General features: G+C 37.1%; 2 protein-coding genes across 6 annotated transcripts; both read left to right on the forward strand.

The window, feature by feature from the left end:
• The first annotated feature begins 110 nt into the window (after window positions 1-110).
• LOC149375368 (CREB-binding protein-like) lies at window positions 111-10151 on the forward strand. 3 transcript variants are annotated; one of them, XM_089589077.1, is made up of 9 exons: window positions 111-166; window positions 256-413; window positions 763-1067; window positions 1149-1268; window positions 1515-1816; window positions 2231-2665; window positions 2763-3108; window positions 3244-3478; window positions 3579-10151. In XM_089589077.1, the coding sequence occupies exons 4-9, from the start codon at window positions 1200-1202 to the stop codon at window positions 4067-4069; spliced, it is 1878 nt and encodes a 625-aa protein (XP_089445203.1). In that variant the 5' UTR covers window positions 111-166; window positions 256-413; window positions 763-1067; window positions 1149-1199; the 3' UTR covers window positions 4070-10151. The 3 variants fall into 3 exon arrangements, with proteins under 3 accessions (XP_089445203.1, XP_089445204.1, XP_089445202.1); XM_089589078.1 differs by having other exon boundaries at window positions 3259-3478; XM_089589076.1 differs by having other exon boundaries at window positions 118-166; window positions 3241-3478.
• A 151-nt stretch (window positions 10152-10302) lies between these two features.
• Window positions 10303-22139, forward strand: LOC149375369 (CREB-binding protein-like). 3 transcript variants are annotated; one of them, XM_089589015.1, is made up of 9 exons: window positions 10303-10358; window positions 10448-10605; window positions 10955-11259; window positions 11341-11460; window positions 11706-12007; window positions 12422-12856; window positions 12954-13299; window positions 13435-13669; window positions 13770-22139. In XM_089589015.1, exons 4-9 carry the CDS (start codon window positions 11392-11394, stop codon window positions 14258-14260), a joined length of 1878 nt encoding a protein of 625 aa, XP_089445141.1. In that variant the 5' UTR covers window positions 10303-10358; window positions 10448-10605; window positions 10955-11259; window positions 11341-11391; the 3' UTR covers window positions 14261-22139. The 3 variants fall into 3 exon arrangements, with proteins under 3 accessions (XP_089445141.1, XP_089445142.1, XP_089445140.1); XM_089589016.1 differs by having other exon boundaries at window positions 13450-13669; XM_089589014.1 differs by having other exon boundaries at window positions 10310-10358; window positions 13432-13669.
• The last annotated feature ends 20 nt before the right edge of the window (window positions 22140-22159 follow it).

A 22159-nucleotide genomic window follows, 5' to 3' on the forward strand; every position in this document is an offset into this window, starting at 1 on the left:
ATTAAATGCAAATTCAATCTATGGATGAAGAGCCAAGAAGTCAATAATATTATACCCGCGCATTTATCTATTTTTTAAAATCTTTGGTTTCTTCATAACCATTTTCTTATCCGATGTATTAGAAAACTTGGCTCTGACTTCCAAGGTTTATAGATACTGTACAAAGGTAAGCAGCTTTTAATTTTGTGTCTTCAAGGTAATTTTCATGCTATAGTGTAACTTTTTTGTAATCATTTACATGTTGTATTTTTGCAGTTATCGGAAGTCTTTGAAAAAGAAATTGATCCTGTGATGCACGCGCTGGGATACTGTTGCGGCAGAAAATATACGTTCAATCCACAAGTTATGTGCTGTTTCGGCAAGCAATTGTGTACGATAGCAAGGGACGCTAAGTACTTCTCGTACCAGAACAGGTCAGTAAAAATATTCATGCCAACATTTTTTTTATTAATATTCGATTTCATACATACAAAATTGTACGTATTTCAACCGATATATCTTTAAGCCCTTGGAGAAAATTTTCTCTTCAAACGTACTTACATTTTTACGATTCTAAGAATCGTTAAATTTTTGTTTTTTATCGTATTTTGCTTTCTTAATTTGGGTAAAAAATCTGAATAACCTCCTCCAAGTGCAATCGATATGTCCGTATGTAATTATATTATGCATGAATAGAAGACAATAGAACCAAGTAAAAGTCTACTTATTTTTGTAGTAATTATTTTTAAAATATATATTTTCTTCTGTCATCCTGGCGATCAGAGAATACCGAAGCCTAAAAGGTTACAAGATTGGTACAAAAAGATGCTAGAAAAGGGCATGCAAGAACGAATAGTATTGGACTTCAAGGTGAGCAGTAGTAGTTTGATTAATAAAATGTTACTAGTCCCAGTGTTACCTAAGTGTGAATTGTAACGCTTAGGTGTCTAGTGGGACTTAAAGTAATTTGCCCATTCCAAGTCCAACGTACAATTTTACCTTAAAAAATTCGTACACGGCATGAATGGGCTATACTTATATATAGTAAGGATCACATCGACACAAGGTATCACTGCGCGGTTTGCGATGTAAGTATGATTTTTGTCTGCTACAGCGTATTATTTTTGCTTTGGAAACAAAAATCACATTCTTTCAACATTCTTTTTCAGGATTTTGATTTATGTCTAAGTTGTAAAGAAACGGAAGGTCATCCACATCCCATGGAAAAACTTGGTTTGGATTTGGACGATGGATCGTCGCCGGCAGATGCAAAACAAGTAAATGCAATAGTACGTATTTTGTTTTTAATATAACTTTTTTTCTTTTTCTTTTTTTTTTTTTTTTTTTTTTTTTTTTTTTTTTTTTTTTTTTCACAGTACCGTCATTTTCATATTCATCTTTGTACATCTATAGCTATTTTGTATTTAAATGTACGTAGGTGTATGCAATGTTTTTTGTCGTTGAAAGTTAACTTTCAGTAAAATTATTAGCGTTTGAATTATATCTAACCGTCATTCAATTTGTTTTGCCAACAGGAATCGCGAAAGTTTTCGTTACAAAGGTGCATACAATCTTTGGTGCACGCATGTCAATGCAAAGACGCCAATTGCCGGTTAGCCAGCTGCCAGAGGATGAAGCGAGTGGTCAATCACGTAAAGACGTGCAAGCGAAAAAAGAACGGTGGCTGTCCGATTTGCAAACAGCTCATTGCTCTTGTCTGCCATCATGCACGCTCTTGTCCTGAACCAAAATGTCCAGTGCCTTACTGTTTCAACATCAAACAAAAACTGAAGCAACAACAACAACACCACCGTCTGCAGCAGGCTCAATTGATAAAGTAATTTTCGTTTATTATACATTACTAGATATTCTTGGGAAAATAAACGCTATGGGTATCAATTTGAAGAAAGAAAATAATTCAAGCGATTTCAAGTTTATTATACCGATTCAAAATATTTCTTGGTTGCATACCAGTATCATTGAATGCCAGCAAAACCGAGAATTTCATTAGCACTAAATGTCTAAAAATATCTTCAAGGTTGAGATGCGCGCGCGACGTTTTAATGTTTATTAATCCTTGAGTTCTTTGATGCCTAATAACTTTTATCTTCTTTACTAATATAATGCTTCCATTTACGTGTTTGTCGTTTAATATACTTGATTGTGAAAATCTTTTTCACTTTAAGCGTCATACTAATGTAACTCCAAAGGAGTGAATTGTATTTAATGGCCACATTTTAAAAATTTCTAGGCGACGTATGGCTGTGATGACAAATACTCGCTCAGCAGGCTCCGAATTGAGCATGCAAACAGGCTCGACACCAGTGAACACGACGATGCCCTCGGGCGTAACGATGAAGCCAGGCATAAGTCCAACGTCACTGCCGTCGCCACACCATCAGCCTGGTATCGGCATGAAACCCGGTACGCAAACGCCTCCTGCTCACGTTCTCCAGGTGGTTAAGCAAGTGCAGGAAGAAGCAGCAAGACAGCAAGCACCACATGTCGTCGGTTACGGCAAGGTGACGCCAGGCGGAGTCGGCGTTGGTGGTCTCGGGGTTAATATGGGCGCGGTTGCCGGAAAACCAGGTGGCGTCATGCCTCCGCCTCAGATGCAAAGGCCAATGCCCGTACAGATGGCTAATCCCGGTGGCGCACATCTTTTACCCATGGATCAGTGGCCAAAGTAAGTATTGGCTGGTAATAATCTTGATTCGTGAAATTTTTAATTTTTTTTTTTTAATGAATATTACTAATCTTTAATTTAATTTTTTTACTTGTAGCAATAGTACACTGAACTTTAGATATCAACCAAATGCAGTGATGCAACAAAATGCTAGCCTACGGCAGCAAGCCCCGCAGCTTCTCCCTCCACAGCAGCAGCAGCAACAACCGCAGCCTCAACAACAAATTCAGCCAGGAATGGCTGTTATTGGAGGTCAAATGGCTCGGAAACCCGGTATGTTGGGTTCTGCGGGACAAGTGGGCCAGAATGTTGCGGGAAAACAAGCTCTGCAGCAGTTGATGCAAACACTCAAAAGCCCCAACACGCCCGAGCAGCAAAACCAAATATTGCACATACTCAAAAGTAACCCACCTCTTATGGCTGCATTCATCAAACAACGCCAAGTAAGTTATACTTTACCGCAGTATTTGATATTTTTTTAAATTTTTTATTGCTACTAAGTGATTCTAACAGCAGCTTTAACACGATGCTTGATCCATAATAATGTGTCAAAACCCCATACTATTTATGAAAAGCAGGCCCTCGCTTTGCAGCAGCAACAGCAGCAGAGCCAGCAGCAAATGAACATGCAACACAATCCTCAGTGGCTGAAACAGCAACAGTTACTCATGATACAGAGGCAACAGCAGCAGAACGCTGCCCAGCAACAGGCAGCAGCCGCGGCGGCGGCATCTGTCGTGGGCTCGCAGCCCTTCACTCAGCCATCCGCACCTCCCTACGGCCAGCAGAGACCCATCAGGCCTCCAATGCTGGGTAAGTTTGTCGAAACTTTTTTTTTTCAATTTCAACATAATAATGTAACGAAACAATCGAATGAGATGATGAAAATGACAATGCGATTTCATTGTCACAGGTTACAGTGGATTCAACGAACAGGGCTACGTACAGCCGGGACTTAAACTGACGCCACCGCCGGTCCCGTCTCCCCAGGGCGTGATGGGACCTCCGGGAATCTCTTCGGTGCAGCAGCAACTGATGCAATCGGTACGCTCGCCACCTCCTATACGATCGCCCCAACCGGTACCGTCTCCGCGAAATCAGCCCGTTCCCTCGCCCCGCGCTGGCCCCGTACCCTCGCCTCACCATCATCCAGGTCACGCGGGCGGCACGCCCACACATTCGCCGGCACACGAGCTCGGTGGCCCCAGTGAGATGATGCTGTCGCAGTTGAGCCAAGCGACGGCCGGTGGTCAACCAGGACAGCCTGGACCGCATCCGGGTGTCCAGTTGCCCCTTCATCAGTCGCCTGCGGCGGCGAACGCTGCCGTTGGTGGCCAAGACGGCAACGACATTACCCCCATGACGCCGCAGGATCAGCTATCTAAATTCGTCGAGGGTTTGTAGTGACTTTTACTGGTGAAATCTTGATATGGTGCTTATAGAGACTCAAGCCAGCTGGCCAGCTTGCCACTGCTAATTAGTAATTATTAGTAATTAAAATAAGTACAGAAATTATGCGTAACGCGCGCCCTTCCCCGTGGCTCTGAAGGAGGGCGCACTCACATACCTATATAGAGACATGAGACAATGTTGTATATAGTTTATACATATTATAAATGAGCATATATTTTAAATTAAGGTATAGTTTAAACAAATCGCGCGAGGCACTGCGTATAGTAGATAAAAAAAAAGAAAAGAAAAAATACGAGCCGTAAGAGAGACGAGCGGCAAGAGAAGGAAAGGGAGCGCAACGACGCTTATCGACTTTTTTTAAATTGCATTACTATAGATGATATTATTTTTATGATTATTATTATTATTATTATGTGTATCGACGACCGAAAGAGATATCCCTCGATCGCGTCCTTTCCTTCTGTGCTTGTGGGGGTTGTTATTGGTTTAAGGAGAAGATGTATAACAATAGAAGAGACAGGGAAGGATAGACTTTTGTAAAAAATTAACAACGGGAGGCAAACAGATTGTGAGGAAGAAAGAGAAAAAAATGAAATTATTCAAATTGATATTACGCTTGTATATCAGCTTGTCAAGATTTCTCGGTTATCCCGCTTTCACAGAGTAGTCGTCCTTTTTTTTGGAACATCATTGAAGAGAAGAAAAAAAAAAGTATTACATTAGGTTGCGTTGGCCAAAGTGATACCCAATTATAGGCTGAGGTACACCTATACAATATACGTACAGGTATACTTCAGCATATATTCGGTTGTCGCTTTTGGCCATTCATTTACAATTATTATTATTATTTAATTAATTTTACTTCCCTACCTAAGGCATTTTTGAGAGTCTGGTGTTCCCTCAGTAGGAAGTATAGGACTCGGCGCATATGCGACATCGGTCCGCAGCTACCTCGGGCCGTCCCACTTATCCGACGACAACTACCATTTCCCCCCTCTGGCGCAGTGTTGTGCGCCTTACGGCACACTCTCCGCCCGCCAATTACTTTCCGCCCACGGGCGGGAAGAAACATTCTGGCCCTGCCAGGCCCAATGGTAGTCGTCGTCAGATTTTTGCGGACGTAAGGTAGCTGCGGGGCGATGGAACTTATGCGGCGAGTCCTGTCGGGTCTACTGGGGGCACCTCAAAAATGCCCCAGGGGGGAAAAGTTCGTTCCCGCTCTAGGGTGGAAAGTAGATGGCGGGTGGAAAGTGTGCCCTAGGGCGTAATAACGCCATAGGGCTCACTTTCCGCCCATTACTTTCCACCCTAGAGCGGGAACGAACTTTGGGCCTGGCAGGGTCAGAATGTTTCTTCCCGTACTTTGTCGGGAAGTAATTGGCGGGCGGGGAGTGTGCCATTGGGGCATAGCAGTGGGCCCGAGGGACGAAAATGTTCTCACCTTGGGCAGAAACTACAACTTGTGTTTCTGCCCAAGGTGAAAACATTTTCGGAACGCGAAAGGAACCTTCGTCAGATGCTATTTTGATGTCGCGATCTTGACAATTATCTCATCGTTACTACGTGAATGAATCACATACAGGGGCATCAATAGAGCAGCGACGTATATGCGGTTTCACTGACTTGCAGATTTGGAAGGTTTTTTCGTTTGGGTGGACACTGCAGCACAGCTCTCACCTTCCAGTCCCCGTGTATGGCCCCGTAAAGTACGGACCCTCTCTTTGTTAACATTCACTCGAGAGTAATCCCTTGATCACCTCCGTTCCTTCGATCTCACTAAGTGCCGGCATCTCCCGTATACACCCTCACTCACCTCACTCTTTGTCTCTTTCTCTCTCTCACCCCTTCTCTTTATCCCAAGTTTCTTCAAAACTTTTGTATACACTTTTCGCCAATGTAGCACCCGAAAACTTCTCGTATACATGTTGCATAAAAAGTGAACGTCAATAATTATCAATATGAGCGCTCGCGCGTGACTGTGTTTTTGTATTGTTTAAATACCTAAATGTATGTATTAAAACAGAACATTATCGCAACATATATATATACATATTAATAATAATAATAATAATATATCTTTAAATTCTTAAAACAAATTACGTAACGTATGAATATGAAAAAAATCTTCTTTTATTTTTCGATATTTTAGGTAGTAGAAAGAAAAATAACGATTCAGATCTTGGCACATATTTTTATTTTTTCAGAACTTTATGCAAAAAATAATTATCTTACAAAACCGTTAAAATTTAAAATATAAGCTATTAACGTTATCATAAATGAGTTTTTAAAATTTTATGAATATTTGTAGTACCGTTTCCGTTAAATTTAACTTCCAATTAGCATGTTTTAACGTAAAGTTTTATAAGCAAATGATTTAAAAATATCTGTCTTCGTAAATAACTAAAAATTTTCTCACGATTTTTTCATAAAAGGAGTATATGTAAAATACAACTTTGATTCATCTACCAAAGAATAAAAAATATGTCGCGTGCCATTTTGAAAAAAACTCACTACGCCTTTAGTACATCTATATAGTGACCCAGTTATTCTCAACTTTTGTCATTTCATAAATTTTATTCTTTCTTTTTTGTTAATTTTGTAATGTCAAGTTTGTTAAGGTTTTAAGTGTTGAATGATCAAAAAAAAACATTAAGTAAGAACATAATTATTAGATTTTTCCAAGCTACGTTTTCAGAGTGTATCGAAGGGACTTGGTGACATGTACGCAGATATACTTTGCTCGTAAGAATTTAACCACAATATACCTATATGTCGCCAACTCTCTCCGACATACTCTGAAAACGTAGCTTCAACAAATCTACTGATTATCTGTTTTATTGCATAAGTTGAGAACTACTGGGGATATTAAAAAAATGTGCCAAGTCCTAAATCGCGTGTTCTTGATAATTTTATTATTACGTAGGGTATTATTTATCTTTATTATTTGTTATCTCGGTATTTACTCTTATTATTTTTGAAAAAAAAATTTTTATTGATTAAACTCAATTTTTCACTTTTTTGGTACCCTAAAAATTGATAAGTAAAAAAAGATAATACATACATTTAGATGTAAAAACGATACAAAAACCCAGACACACGATCGCGCGCCATATTAATAATCATTGACGTTTATTTTTTACGCAACACGTGAACGAAAAGTTGGTCGGAGCTACATTGAGTGAAAAATATACAAAAATATCAAGTATGAGTATCAAGGAAATACGGACGGGATAGGGAACTACTCGAGTGATAAAAACAAAGAGAGCGCCGTACTTTTAACGGGAGCCATAACTCGGGGAGGAAGGTGTTAGAGTGTGCTGCATGTGTGGCCACCGGAAAACGAAAGACCTTACAATAGCAAGTTTTGAAGGTGCATATTTTAGCGTTGTATATGCACTTTCAATTACTTGCAGAATTGTGAGGTTTTTTCGTTTGGGTGGACACTGCAGCACAGCTCTCACCTTCCAGTCCCCGTGTATGGCCCCGTAAAGTACGGACCCTCTCTTTGTTAACATTCACTCGAGAGTAATCCCTTGATCACCTCCGTTCCTTCGATCTCACTAAGTGCCGGCATCTCCCGTATACACCCTCACTCACCTCACTCTTTGTCTCTTTCTCTCTCTCACCCCTTCTCTTTATCCCAAGTTTCTTCAAAACTTTTGTATACACTTTTCGCCAATGTAGCACCCGAAAACTTCTCGTATACATGTTGCATAAAAAGTGAACGTCAATAATTATCAATATGAGCGCTCGCGCGTGATTATGTTTTTGTATTGTTTGTACACCTAAATGTATGTATTAAAACAGAACATTATCGCAACATATATATATACATATTAATAATAATAATAATATATCTTTAAATTCTTAAAACAAATTACGTAACGTATGAATATGAAAAAAATCTTCTTTTATTTTTCGATATTTTAGGTAGTAGAAAGAAAAAAAACGATTCAGATCTTGGCACATATTTTTATTTTTTCAGAACTTTACGCAAAAAATAATTTTCTTACAAAACTGTTGAAATTTAAAATATAAGCTATTAACGTTTACATAAATAAGTTTTTTAAATTTAATGAATATTTTTAGTACCGTTTCCGTTAAATTTAACTTCCAATTAGCATGTTTTAGCGTAAAGTTTTATAAGCAAATGATTTAAAAATATCTGTCTTCGTAAATAACTAAAAATTTTCTCACGATTTTTTCATAAAAGGAGTACATGTAAAATATAACTTTGATTCATCTACCAAAGAATAAAAAATATGTCGCGTGCCATTTTGAAAAAAACTCACTACGCCTTTAGTACATCTATATAGTGACCCAGTTATTCTCAACTTTTGTCATTTCATAAATTTTATTCTTTCTTTTTTGTTAATTTTGTAATGTCAAGTTTGTTAAGGTTTTTAGTGTTGAATGATCATAAAAAACAATAAGTAAGAACATAATTATTAGACTTTTCGAAGCTACGTTTTCAGAGTGTATCGAAGGGACTTGGTGACATGTACGCAGATATACTTTGCTCGTAAGAATTTAACCACAATATACCTACATGTCGCCAACTCTCTCCGACATACTCTGAAAACGTAGCTTCAACAAATCTACTGATTATCTGTTTTATTGCATAAGTTGAGAACTACTGGGGATATTAAAAAAATGTGCCAAGTCCTAAATCGCGTGTTCTTGATAATTTTATTATTACGTAGGGTATTATTTATCTTTATTATTTGTTATCTCGGTATTTACTCTTATTATTTTTGAAAAAAAAATTTTTATTGATTAAACTCAATTTTTCACTTTTTTGGTACCCTAAGAATTGATAAATAAAAAAAGATAATACATACATTTAGATGTAAAAACGATACAAAAACCCAGACACACGATCGCGCGCCATATTAATAATCATTGACGTTTATTTTTTACGCAACACGTGAACGAAAAGTTGGTCGGAGCTACATTGAGTGAAAAATATACAAAAATATGAAGTATGAGTATCAAGGAAATACGGACGGGATAGGGAACTACTCGAGTGATAAAAACAAAGAGAGCGCCGTACTTTAAACGGGAGCCATAACTCGGGGAGGAAGGTGTTAGAGTGTGCTGCATGTGTGGCCACCGGAAAACGAAAGACCTTACAATAGCAAGTTTTGAAGGTGCGTATTTGACGTCGCTGTTCACTTGATGCCTTTGTATGGCATTCACGTAGTAACTGTCAGATGATTGTTAGAGAAAGCGAATCAAAATAGCACCCGACAAACGTTTCTTTCGCGAAAAAAAAAATAAAATAAAAATAAATATTAATAATAATAATTGTAAATGAATTCATCAATAATCGAATTTCCTAATTTTTATGATAAATGTAATAGCTCTTGTAAAAAAGGGAGACCGCTTTGTGAAAGGGGGATAGCCGAGCGATCTTAAAATGTTTAAAATCTTAACGTGGAGATAAGTATCCGTGATTTAATGACAAGAGAGAGATAACTCCTTGTTTGCCTCTTCTCTCTCTTTTGTTATTTTATATCCTCTCCTTGACAGCCTGTTGAAAATAACAGCCCTTTACAAGCTGTCTAATGTAAATTAAATATTATTCATTGATAATTTGCCGGTTCTCATGCCAATAACATCAAAAATAATAATAAAATGAAAAAATAAAAAACTTGTCCATATTCACATCTCTTATTTTTTATTAAGTCGAGTTTTATATAAATATAATTATAGTTTCGTCTATATTTTCACTCAAGTATGGACGAATTTCCATACTTTGTTCCCACTAGTGTATAAATCACATTTTATATTATATATAGTAATGTTATTTTTATGATTTCTTTTTGTTATCATTTTATATTAGATAAAATATAATTTCCTAGTGTGTACAATCTATTTGTATATAAAGCACTGTGGACTCTCAACACACAAAGCTCGTTCACTATCAACGTTGGAGTTGTGAAAAAAAAAAAAATCATTGTTTTTTTCTCTGTACAAAAATGTCTTATCTATTTTTCTTTATTTCTTAATTTTAGTAAGAAAAGACTCTTCAATTTTTTAATAAAAAGAAATATTTAAAAAAATATATAAATTGTGTATACTCATTTCAAAAATTCATCAAGTGAAAAAAAAATTAAATGCAAATTCAATCTATGGATGAAGAGCCAAGAAGTCAATAATATTATACCCGCGCATTTATCTATTTTTTAAAATCTTTGGTTTCTTCATAACCATTTTCTTATCCGATGTATTAGAAAACTTGGCTCTGACTTCCAAGGTTTATAGATACTGTACAAAGGTAAGCAGCTTTTAATTTTGTGTCTTCAAGGTAATTTTCATGCTATAGTGTAACTTTTTTGTAATCATTTACATGTTGTATTTTTGCAGTTATCGGAAGTCTTTGAAAAAGAAATTGATCCTGTGATGCACGCGCTGGGATACTGTTGCGGCAGAAAATATACGTTCAATCCACAAGTTATGTGCTGTTTCGGCAAGCAATTGTGTACGATAGCAAGGGACGCTAAGTACTTCTCGTACCAGAACAGGTCAGTAAAAATATTCATGCCAACATTTTTTTTATTAATATTCGATTTCATACATACAAAATTGTACGTATTTCAACCGATATATCTTTAAGCCCTTGGAGAAAATTTTCTCTTCAAACGTACTTACATTTTTACGATTCTAAGAATCGTTAAATTTTTGTTTTTTATCGTATTTTGCTTTCTTAATTTGGGTAAAAAATCTGAATAACCTCCTCCAAGTGCAATCGATATGTCCGTATGTAATTATATTATGCATGAATAGAAGACAATAGAACCAAGTAAAAGTCTACTTATTTTTGTAGTAATTATTTTTAAAATATATATTTTCTTCTGTCATCCTGGCGATCAGAGAATACCGAAGCCTAAAAGGTTACAAGATTGGTACAAAAAGATGCTAGAAAAGGGCATGCAAGAACGAATAGTATTGGACTTCAAGGTGAGCAGTAGTAGTTTGATTAATAAAATGTTACTAGTCCCAGTGTTACCTAAGTGTGAATTGTAACGCTTAGGTGTCTAGTGGGACTTAAAGTAATTTGCCCATTCCAAGTCCAACGTACAATTTTACCTTAAAAAATTCGTACACGGCATGAATGGGCTATACTTATATATAGTAAGGATCACATCGACACAAGGTATCACTGCGCGGTTTGCGATGTAAGTATGATTTTTGTCTGCTACAGCGTATTATTTTTGCTTTGGAAACAAAAATCACATTCTTTCAACATTCTTTTTCAGGATTTTGATTTATGTCTAAGTTGTAAAGAAACGGAAGGTCATCCACATCCCATGGAAAAACTTGGTTTGGATTTGGACGATGGATCGTCGCCGGCAGATGCAAAACAAGTAAATGCAATAGTACGTATTTTGTTTTTAATATAACTTTTTTTCTTTTTCTTTTTTTTTTTTTTTTTTTTTTTTTTTTTTTTTTTTTTTTTTCACAGTACCGTCATTTTCATATTCATCTTTGTACATCTATAGCTATTTTGTATTTAAATGTACGTAGGTGTATGCAATGTTTTTTGTCGTTGAAAGTTAACTTTCAGTAAAATTATTAGCGTTTGAATTATATCTAACCGTCATTCAATTTGTTTTGCCAACAGGAATCGCGAAAGTTTTCGTTACAAAGGTGCATACAATCTTTGGTGCACGCATGTCAATGCAAAGACGCCAATTGCCGGTTAGCCAGCTGCCAGAGGATGAAGCGAGTGGTCAATCACGTAAAGACGTGCAAGCGAAAAAAGAACGGTGGCTGTCCGATTTGCAAACAGCTCATTGCTCTTGTCTGCCATCATGCACGCTCTTGTCCTGAACCAAAATGTCCAGTGCCTTACTGTTTCAACATCAAACAAAAACTGAAGCAACAACAACAACACCACCGTCTGCAGCAGGCTCAATTGATAAAGTAATTTTCGTTTATTATACATTACTAGATATTCTTGGGAAAATAAACGCTATGGGTATCAATTTGAAGAAAGAAAATAATTCAAGCGATTTCAAGTTTATTATACCGATTCAAAATATTTCTTGGTTGCATACCAGTATCATTGAATGCCAGCAAAACCGAGAATTTCATTAGCACTAAATGTCTAAAAATATCTTCAAGGTTGAGATGCGCGCGCGACGTTTTAATGTTTATTAATCCTTGAGTTCTTTGATGCCTAATAACTTTTATCTTCTTTACTAATATAATGCTTCCATTTACGTGTTTGTCGTTTAATATACTTGATTGTGAAAATCTTTTTCACTTTAAGCGTCATACTAATGTAACTCCAAAGGAGTGAATTGTATTTAATGGCCACATTTTAAAAATTTCTAGGCGACGTATGGCTGTGATGACAAATACTCGCTCAGCAGGCTCCGAATTGAGCATGCAAACAGGCTCGACACCAGTGAACACGACGATGCCCTCGGGCGTAACGATGAAGCCAGGCATAAGTCCAACGTCACTGCCGTCGCCACACCATCAGCCTGGTATCGGCATGAAACCCGGTACGCAAACGCCTCCTGCTCACGTTCTCCAGGTGGTTAAGCAAGTGCAGGAAGAAGCAGCAAGACAGCAAGCACCACATGTCGTCGGTTACGGCAAGGTGACGCCAGGCGGAGTCGGCGTTGGTGGTCTCGGGGTTAATATGGGCGCGGTTGCCGGAAAACCAGGTGGCGTCATGCCTCCGCCTCAGATGCAAAGGCCAATGCCCGTACAGATGGCTAATCCCGGTGGCGCACATCTTTTACCCATGGATCAGTGGCCAAAGTAAGTATTGGCTGGTAATAATCTTGATTCGTGAAATTTTTAATTTTTTTTTTTTAATGAATATTACTAATCTTTAATTTAATTTTTTTACTTGTAGCAATAGTACACTGAACTTTAGATATCAACCAAATGCAGTGATGCAACAAAATGCTAGCCTACGGCAGCAAGCCCCGCAGCTTCTCCCTCCACAGCAGCAGCAGCAACAACCGCAGCCTCAACAACAAATTCAGCCAGGAATGGCTGTTATTGGAGGTCAAATGGCTCGGAAACCCGGTATGTTGGGTTCTGCGGGACAAGTGGGCCAGAATGTTGCGGGAAAACAAGCTCTGCAGCAGTTGATGCAAACACTCAAAAGCCCCAACACGCCCGAGCAGCAAAACCAAATATTGCACATACTCAAAAGTAACCCACCTCTTATGGCTGCATTCATCAAACAACGCCAAGTAAGTTATACTTTACCGCAGTATTTGATATTTTTTTAAATTTTTTATTGCTACTAAGTGATTCTAACAGCAGCTTTAACACGATGCTTGATCCATAATAATGTGTCAAAACCCCATACTATTTATGAAAAGCAGGCCCTCGCTTTGCAGCAGCAACAGCAGCAGAGCCAGCAGCAAATGAACATGCAACACAATCCTCAGTGGCTGAAACAGCAACAGTTACTCATGATACAGAGGCAACAGCAGCAGAACGCTGCCCAGCAACAGGCAGCAGCCGCGGCGGCGGCATCTGTCGTGGGCTCGCAGCCCTTCACTCAGCCATCCGCACCTCCCTACGGCCAGCAGAGACCCATCAGGCCTCCAATGCTGGGTAAGTTTGTCGAAACTTTTTTTTTTCAATTTCAACATAATAATGTAACGAAACAATCGAATGAGATGATGAAAATGACAATGCGATTTCATTGTCACAGGTTACAGTGGATTCAACGAACAGGGCTACGTACAGCCGGGACTTAAACTGACGCCACCGCCGGTCCCGTCTCCCCAGGGCGTGATGGGACCTCCGGGAATCTCTTCGGTGCAGCAGCAACTGATGCAATCGGTACGCTCGCCACCTCCTATACGATCGCCCCAACCGGTACCGTCTCCGCGAAATCAGCCCGTTCCCTCGCCCCGCGCTGGCCCCGTACCCTCGCCTCACCATCATCCAGGTCACGCGGGCGGCACGCCCACACATTCGCCGGCACACGAGCTCGGTGGCCCCAGTGAGATGATGCTGTCGCAGTTGAGCCAAGCGACGGCCGGTGGTCAACCAGGACAGCCTGGACCGCATCCGGGTGTCCAGTTGCCCCTTCATCAGTCGCCTGCGGCGGCGAACGCTGCCGTTGGTGGCCAAGACGGCAACGACATTACCCCCATGACGCCGCAGGATCAGCTATCTAAATTCGTCGAGGGTTTGTAGTGACTTTTACTGGTGAAATCTTGATATGGTGCTTATAGAGACTCAAGCCAGCTGGCCAGCTTGCCACTGCTAATTAGTAATTATTAGTAATTAAAATAAGTACAGAAATTATGCGTAACGCGCGCCCTTCCCCGTGGCTCTGAAGGAGGGCGCACTCACATACCTATATAGAGACATGAGACAATGTTGTATATAGTTTATACATATTATAAATGAGCATATATTTTAAATTAAGGTATAGTTTAAACAAATCGCGCGAGGCACTGCGTATAGTAGATAAAAAAAAAGAAAAGAAAAAATACGAGCCGTAAGAGAGACGAGCGGCAAGAGAAGGAAAGGGAGCGCAACGACGCTTATCGACTTTTTTTAAATTGCATTACTATAGATGATATTATTTTTATGATTATTATTATTATTATTATGTGTATCGACGACCGAAAGAGATATCCCTCGATCGCGTCCTTTCCTTCTGTGCTTGTGGGGGTTGTTATTGGTTTAAGGAGAAGATGTATAACAATAGAAGAGACAGGGAAGGATAGACTTTTGTAAAAAATTAACAACGGGAGGCAAACAGATTGTGAGGAAGAAAGAGAAAAAAATGAAATTATTCAAATTGATATTACGCTTGTATATCAGCTTGTCAAGATTTCTCGGTTATCCCGCTTTCACAGAGTAGTCGTCCTTTTTTTTGGAACATCATTGAAGAGAAGAAAAAAAAAAGTATTACATTAGGTTGCGTTGGCCAAAGTGATACCCAATTATAGGCTGAGGTACACCTATACAATATACGTACAGGTATACTTCAGCATATATTCGGTTGTCGCTTTTGGCCATTCATTTACAATTATTATTATTATTTAATTAATTTTACTTCCCTACCTAAGGCATTTTTGAGAGTCTGGTGTTCCCTCAGTAGGAAGTATAGGACTCGGCGCATATGCGACATCGGTCCGCAGCTACCTCGGGCCGTCCCACTTATCCGACGACAACTACCATTTCCCCCCTCTGGCGCAGTGTTGTGCGCCTTACGGCACACTCTCCGCCCGCCAATTACTTTCCGCCCACGGGCGGGAAGAAACATTCTGGCCCTGCCAGGCCCAATGGTAGTCGTCGTCAGATTTTTGCGGACGTAAGGTAGCTGCGGGGCGATGGAACTTATGCGGCGAGTCCTGTCGGGTCTACTGGGGGCACCTCAAAAATGCCCCAGGGGGGAAAAGTTCGTTCCCGCTCTAGGGTGGAAAGTAGATGGCGGGTGGAAAGTGTGCCCTAGGGCGTAATAACGCCATAGGGCTCACTTTCCGCCCATTACTTTCCACCCTAGAGCGGGAACGAACTTTGGGCCTGGCAGGGTCAGAATGTTTCTTCCCGTACTTTGTCGGGAAGTAATTGGCGGGCGGGGAGTGTGCCATTGGGGCATAGCAGTGGGCCCGAGGGACGAAAATGTTCTCACCTTGGGCAGAAACTACAACTTGTGTTTCTGCCCAAGGTGAAAACATTTTCGGAACGCGAAAGGAACCTTCGTCAGATGCTATTTTGATGTCGCGATCTTGACAATTATCTCATCGTTACTACGTGAATGAATCACATACAGGGGCATCAATAGAGCAGCGACGTATATGCGGTTTCACTGACTTGCAGATTTGGAAGGTTTTTTCGTTTGGGTGGACACTGCAGCACAGCTCTCACCTTCCAGTCCCCGTGTATGGCCCCGTAAAGTACGGACCCTCTCTTTGTTAACATTCACTCGAGAGTAATCCCTTGATCACCTCCGTTCCTTCGATCTCACTAAGTGCCGGCATCTCCCGTATACACCCTCACTCACCTCACTCTTTGTCTCTTTCTCTCTCTCACCCCTTCTCTTTATCCCAAGTTTCTTCAAAACTTTTGTATACACTTTTCGCCAATGCAGCACCCGAAAACTTCTCGTATACATGTTGCATAAAAAGTGAACGTCAATAATTATCAATATGAGCGCTCGCGCGTGACTGTGTTTTTGTATTGTTTAAATACCTAAATGTATGTATTAAAACAGAACATTATCGCAACATATATATATACATATTAATAATAATAATAATATATCTTTAAATTCTTAAAACAAATTACGTAACGTATGAATATGAAAAAAATCTTCTTTTATTTTTCGATATTTTAGGTAGTAGAAAGAAAAATAACGATTCAGATCTTGGCACATATTTTTATTTTTTCAGAACTTTATGCAAAAAATAATTATCTTACAAAACCGTTGAAATTTAAAATATAAGCTATTAACGTTATCATAAATGAGTTTTTAAAATTTTATGAATATTTGTAGTACCGTTTCCGTTAAATTTAACTTCCAATTAGCATGTTTTAACGTAAAGTTTTATAAGCAAATGATTTAAAAATATCTGTCTTCGTAAATAACTAAAAATTTTCTCACGATTTTTTCATAAAAGGAGTATATGTAAAATACAACTTTGATTCATCTACCAAAGAATAAAAAATATGTCGCGTGCCATTTTGAAAAAAACTCACTACGCCTTTAGTACATCTATATAGTGACCCAGTTATTCTCAACTTTTGTCATTTCATAAATTTTATTCTTTCTTTTTTGTTAATTTTGTAATGTCAAGTTTGTTAAGGTTTTAAGTGTTGAATGATCAAAAAAAAACATTAAGTAAGAACATAATTATTAGATTTTTCCAAGCTACGTTTTCAGAGTGTATCGAAGGGACTTGGTGACATGTACGCAGATATACTTTGCTCGTAAGAATTTAACCACAATATACCTATATGTCGCCAACTCTCTCCGACATACTCTGAAAACGTAGCTTCAACAAATCTACTGATTATCTGTTTTATTGCATAAGTTGAGAACTACTGGGGATATTAAAAAAATGTGCCAAGTCCTAAATCGCGTGTTCTTGATAATTTTATTATTACGTAGGGTATTATTTATCTTTATTATTTGTTATCTCGGTATTTACTCTTATTATTTTTGAAAAAAAAATTTTTATTGATTAAACTCAATTTTTCACTTTTTTGGTACCCTAAAAATTGATAAGTAAAAAAAGATAATACATACATTTAGATGTAAAAACGATACAAAAACCCAGACACACGATCGCGCGCCATATTAATAATCATTGACGTTTATTTTTTACGCAACACGTGAACGAAAAGTTGGTCGGAGCTACATTGAGTGAAAAATATACAAAAATATCAAGTATGAGTATCAAGGAAATACGGACGGGATAGGGAACTACTCGAGTGATAAAAACAAAGAGAGCGCCGTACTTTTAACGGGAGCCATAACTCGGGGAGGAAGGTGTTAGAGTGTGCTGCATGTGTGGCCACCGGAAAACGAAAGACCTTACAATAGCAAGTTTTGAAGGTGCATATTTTAGCGTTGTATATGCACTTTCAATTACTTGCAGAATTGTGAGGTTTTTTCGTTTGGGTGGACACTGCAGCACAGCTCTCACCTTCCAGTCCCCGTGTATGGCCCCGTAAAGTACGGACCCTCTTTTTGTTAACATTCACTCGAGAGTAATCCCTTGATCACCTCCGTTCCTTCGATCTCACTAAGTGCCGGCATCTCCCGTATACACCCTCACTCACCTCACTCTTTGTCTCTTTCTCTCTCTCACCCCTTCTCTTTATCCCAAGTTTCTTCAAAACTTTTGTATACACTTTTCGCCAATGTAGCACCCGAAAACTTCTCGTATACATGTTGCATAAAAAGTGAACGTCAATAATTATCAATATGAGCGCTCGCGCGTGACTGTGTTTTTGTATTGTTTAAATACCTAAATGTATGTATTAAAACAGAACATTATCGCAACATATATATATACATATTAATAATAATAATAATATATCTTTAAATTCTTAAAACAAATTACGTAACGTATGAATATGAAAAAAATCTTCTTTTATTTTTCGATATTTTAGGTAGTAGAAAGAAAAATAACGATTCAGATCTTGGCACATATTTTTATTTTTTCAGAACTTTATGCAAAAAATAATTATCTTACAAAACCGTTAAAATTTAAAATATAAGCTATTAACGTTATCATAAATGAGTTTTTAAAATTTTATGAATATTTGTAGTACCGTTTCCGTTAAATTTAACTTCCAATTAGCATGTTTTAACGTAAAGTTTTATAAGCAAATGATTTAAAAATATCTGTCTTCGTAAATAACTAAAAATTTTCTCACGATTTTTTCATAAAAGGAGTATATGTAAAATACAACTTTGATTCATCTACCAAAGAATAAAAAATATGTCGCGTGCCATTTTGAAAAAAACTCACTACGCCTTTAGTACATCTATATAGTGACCCAGTTATTCTCAACTTTTGTCATTTCATAAATTTTATTCTTTCTTTTTTGTTAATTTTGTAATGTCAAGTTTGTTAAGGTTTTAAGTGTTGAATGATCAAAAAAAAACATTAAGTAAGAACATAATTATTAGATTTTTCCAAGCTACGTTTTCAGAGTGTATCGAAGGGACTTGGTGACATGTACGCAGATATACTTTGCTCGTAAGAATTTAACCACAATATACCTATATGTCGCCAACTCTCTCCGACATACTCTGAAAACGTAGCTTCAACAAATCTACTGATTATCTGTTTTATTGCATAAGTTGAGAACTACTGGGGATATTAAAAAAATGTGCCAAGTCCTAAATCGCGTGTTCTTGATAATTTTATTATTACGTAGGGTATTATTTATCTTTATTATTTGTTATCTCGGTATTTACTCTTATTATTTTTGAAAAAAAAATTTTTATTGATTAAACTCAATTTTTCACTTTTTTGGTACCCTAAAAATTGATAAGTAAAAAAAGATAATACATACATTTAGATGTAAAAACGATACAAAAACCCAGACACACGATCGCGCGCCATATTAATAATCATTGACGTTTATTTTTTACGCAACACGTGAACGAAAAGTTGGTCGGAGCTACATTGAGTGAAAAATATACAAAAATATCAAGTATGAGTATCAAGGAAATACGGACGGGATAGGGAACTACTCGAGTGATAAAAACAAAGAGAGCGCCGTACTTTTAACGGGAGCCATAACTCGGGGAGGAAGGTGTTAGAGTGTGCTGCATGTGTGGCCACCGGAAAACGAAAGACCTTACAATAGCAAGTTTTGAAGGTGCATATTTTAGCGTTGTATATGCACTTTCAATTACTTGCAGAATTGTGAGGTTTTTTCGTTTGGGTGGACACTGCAGCACAGCTCTCACCTTCCAGTCCCCGTGTATGGCCCCGTAAAGTACGGACCCTCTCTTTGTTAACATTCACTCGAGAGTAATCCCTTGATCACCTCCGTTCCTTCGATCTCACTAAGTGCCGGCATCTCCCGTATACACCCTCACTCACCTCACTCTTTGTCTCTTTCTCTCTCTCACCCCTTCTCTTTATCCCAAGTTTCTTCAAAACTTTTGTATACACTTTTCGCCAATGTAGCACCCGAAAACTTCTCGTATACATGTTGCATAAAAAGTGAACGTCAATAATTATCAATATGAGTGCTCGCGCGTGATTATGTTTTTGTATTGTTTGTACACCTAAATGTATGTATTTAAACAAAACATTTTCTCAGAAGGGGGATATATATATATATATGTAATGGTAATAATAATAATAATAATAATATATCTTTAAATACTTTAATCAACTTACGTTACGTATGAATATGAAAAAAATCTTCTTTTATTTTTCGATATTTTAGGTAGTAGAAAGAAAAAAAACGATTCAGATCTTGGCACATATTTTTATTTTTTCAGAACTTTACGCAAAAAATAATTTTCTTACAAAACTGTTGAAATTTAAAATATAAGCTATTAACGTTTACATAAATAAGTTTTTTAAATTTAATGAATATTTTTAGTACCGTTTCCGTTAAATTTAACTTCCAATTAGCATGTTTTAGCGTAAAGTTTTATAAGCAAATGATTTAAAAATATCTGTCTTCGTAAATAACTAAAAATTTTCTCACGATTTTTTCATAAAAGGAGTACATGTAAAATATAACTTTGATTCATCTACCAAAGAATAAAAAATATGTCGCGTGCCATTTTGAAAAAAACTCACTACGCCTTTAGTACATCTATATAGTGACCCAGTTATTCTCAACTTTTGTCATTTCATAAATTTTATTCTTTCTTTTTTGTTAATTTTGTAATGTCAAGTTTGTTAAGGTTTTTAGTGTTGAATGATCATAAAAAACAATAAGTAAGAACATAATTATTAGACTTTTCGAAGCTACGTTTTCAGAGTGTATCGAAGGGACTTGGTGACATGTACGCAGATATACTTTGCTCGTAAGAATTTAACCACAATATACCTACATGTCGCCAACTCTCTCCGACATACTCTGAAAACGTAGCTTCAACAAATCTACTGATTATCTGTTTTATTGCATAAGTTGAGAACTACTGGGGATATTAAAAAAATGTGCCAAGTCCTAAATCGCGTGTTCTTGATAATTTTATTATTACGTAGGGTATTATTTATCTTTATTATTTGTTATCTCGGTATTTACTCTTATTATTTTTGAAAAAAAAATTTTTATTGATTAAACTCAATTTTTCACTTTTTTGGTACCCTAAGAATTGATAAATAAAAAAAGATAATACATACATTTAGATGTAAAAACGATACAAAAACCCAGACACACGATCGCGCGCCATATTAATAATCATTGACGTTTATTTTTTACGCAACACGTGAACGAAAAGTTGGTCGGAGCTACATTGAGTGAAAAATATACAAAAATATGAAGTATGAGTATCAAGGAAATACGGACGGGATAGGGAACTACTCGAGTGATAAAAACAAAGAGAGCGCCGTACTTTAAACGGGAGCCATAACTCGGGGAGGAAGGTGTTAGAGTGTGCTGCATGTGTGGCCACCGGAAAACGAAAGACCTTACAATAGCAAGTTTTGAAGGTGCGTATTTGACGTCGCTGTTCACTTGATGCCTTTGTATGGCATTCACGTAGTAACTGTCAGATGATTGTTAGAGAAAGCGAATCAAAATAGCACCCGACAAACGTTTCTTTCGCGAAAAAAAAAATAAAATAAAAATAAATATTAATAATAATAATTGTAAATGAATTCATCAATAATCGAATTTCCTAATTTTTATGATAAATGTAATAGCTCTTGTAAAAAAGGGAGACCGCTTTGTGAAAGGGGGATAGCCGAGCGATCTTAAAATGTTTAAAATCTTAACGTGGAGATAAGTATCCGTGATTTAATGACAAGAGAGAGATAACTCCTTGTTTGCCTCTTCTCTCTCTTTTGTTATTTTATATCCTCTCCTTGACAGCCTGTTGAAAATAACAGCCCTTTACAAGCTGTCTAATGTAAATTAAATATTATTCATTGATAATTTGCCGGTTCTCATGCCAATAACATCAAAAATAATAATAAAATGAAAAAATAAAAAACTTGTCCATATTCACATCTCTTATTTTTTATTAAGTCGAGTTTTATATAAATATAATTATAGTTTCGTCTATATTTTCACTCAAGTATGGACGAATTTCCATACTTTGTTCCCACTAGTGTATAAATCACATTTTATATTATATATAGTAATGTTATTTTTATGATTTCTTTTTGTTATCATTTTATATTAGATAAAATATAATTTCCTAGTGTGTACAATCTATTTGTATATAAAGCACTGTGGACTCTCAACACACAAAGCTCGTTCACTATCAACGTTGGAGTTGTGAAAAAAAAAAAAATCATTGTTTTTTTCTCTGTACAAAAATGTCTTATCTATTTTTCTTTATTTCTTAATTTTAGTAAGAAAAGACTCTTCAATTTTTTAATAAAAAGAAATATTTAAAAAAATATATAAATTGTGTATACTCATTTCAAA

This window comes from Copidosoma floridanum, unplaced genomic scaffold (genome assembly GCF_036245765.1).
Source record: "Copidosoma floridanum isolate Cflo_tuat_1 unplaced genomic scaffold, Cflo_Japanese_pri ptg000007l, whole genome shotgun sequence".
NCBI lineage: Eukaryota > Metazoa > Arthropoda > Insecta > Hymenoptera > Encyrtidae > Copidosoma > Copidosoma floridanum.

What these genes read in the sequence shown, in the direction of transcription:
- LOC149375368 (XM_089589076.1), top strand. Translation starts at nt 1,200, where the DNA reads ATGGAAAAACTTGGTTTGGATTTGGACGATGGATCGTCGCCGGCAGAT. An exon ending in CAGCAGGCTCAATTGATAAA is followed by an intron (nt 1,817 to 2,230) that starts GTAATTTTCGTT and finishes AAAAATTTCTAG; the next exon opens with GCGACGTATGGCTGTGATGA. An exon ending in CCCATGGATCAGTGGCCAAA is followed by an intron (nt 2,666 to 2,762) that starts GTAAGTATTGGC and finishes TTTTACTTGTAG; the next exon opens with CAATAGTACACTGAACTTTA.
- LOC149375369 (XM_089589014.1), top strand. Translation starts at nt 11,392, where the DNA reads ATGGAAAAACTTGGTTTGGATTTGGACGATGGATCGTCGCCGGCAGAT. An exon ending in CAGCAGGCTCAATTGATAAA is followed by an intron (nt 12,008 to 12,421) that starts GTAATTTTCGTT and finishes AAAAATTTCTAG; the next exon opens with GCGACGTATGGCTGTGATGA. An exon ending in CATCAGGCCTCCAATGCTGG is followed by an intron (nt 13,670 to 13,769) that starts GTAAGTTTGTCG and finishes TCATTGTCACAG; the next exon opens with GTTACAGTGGATTCAACGAA.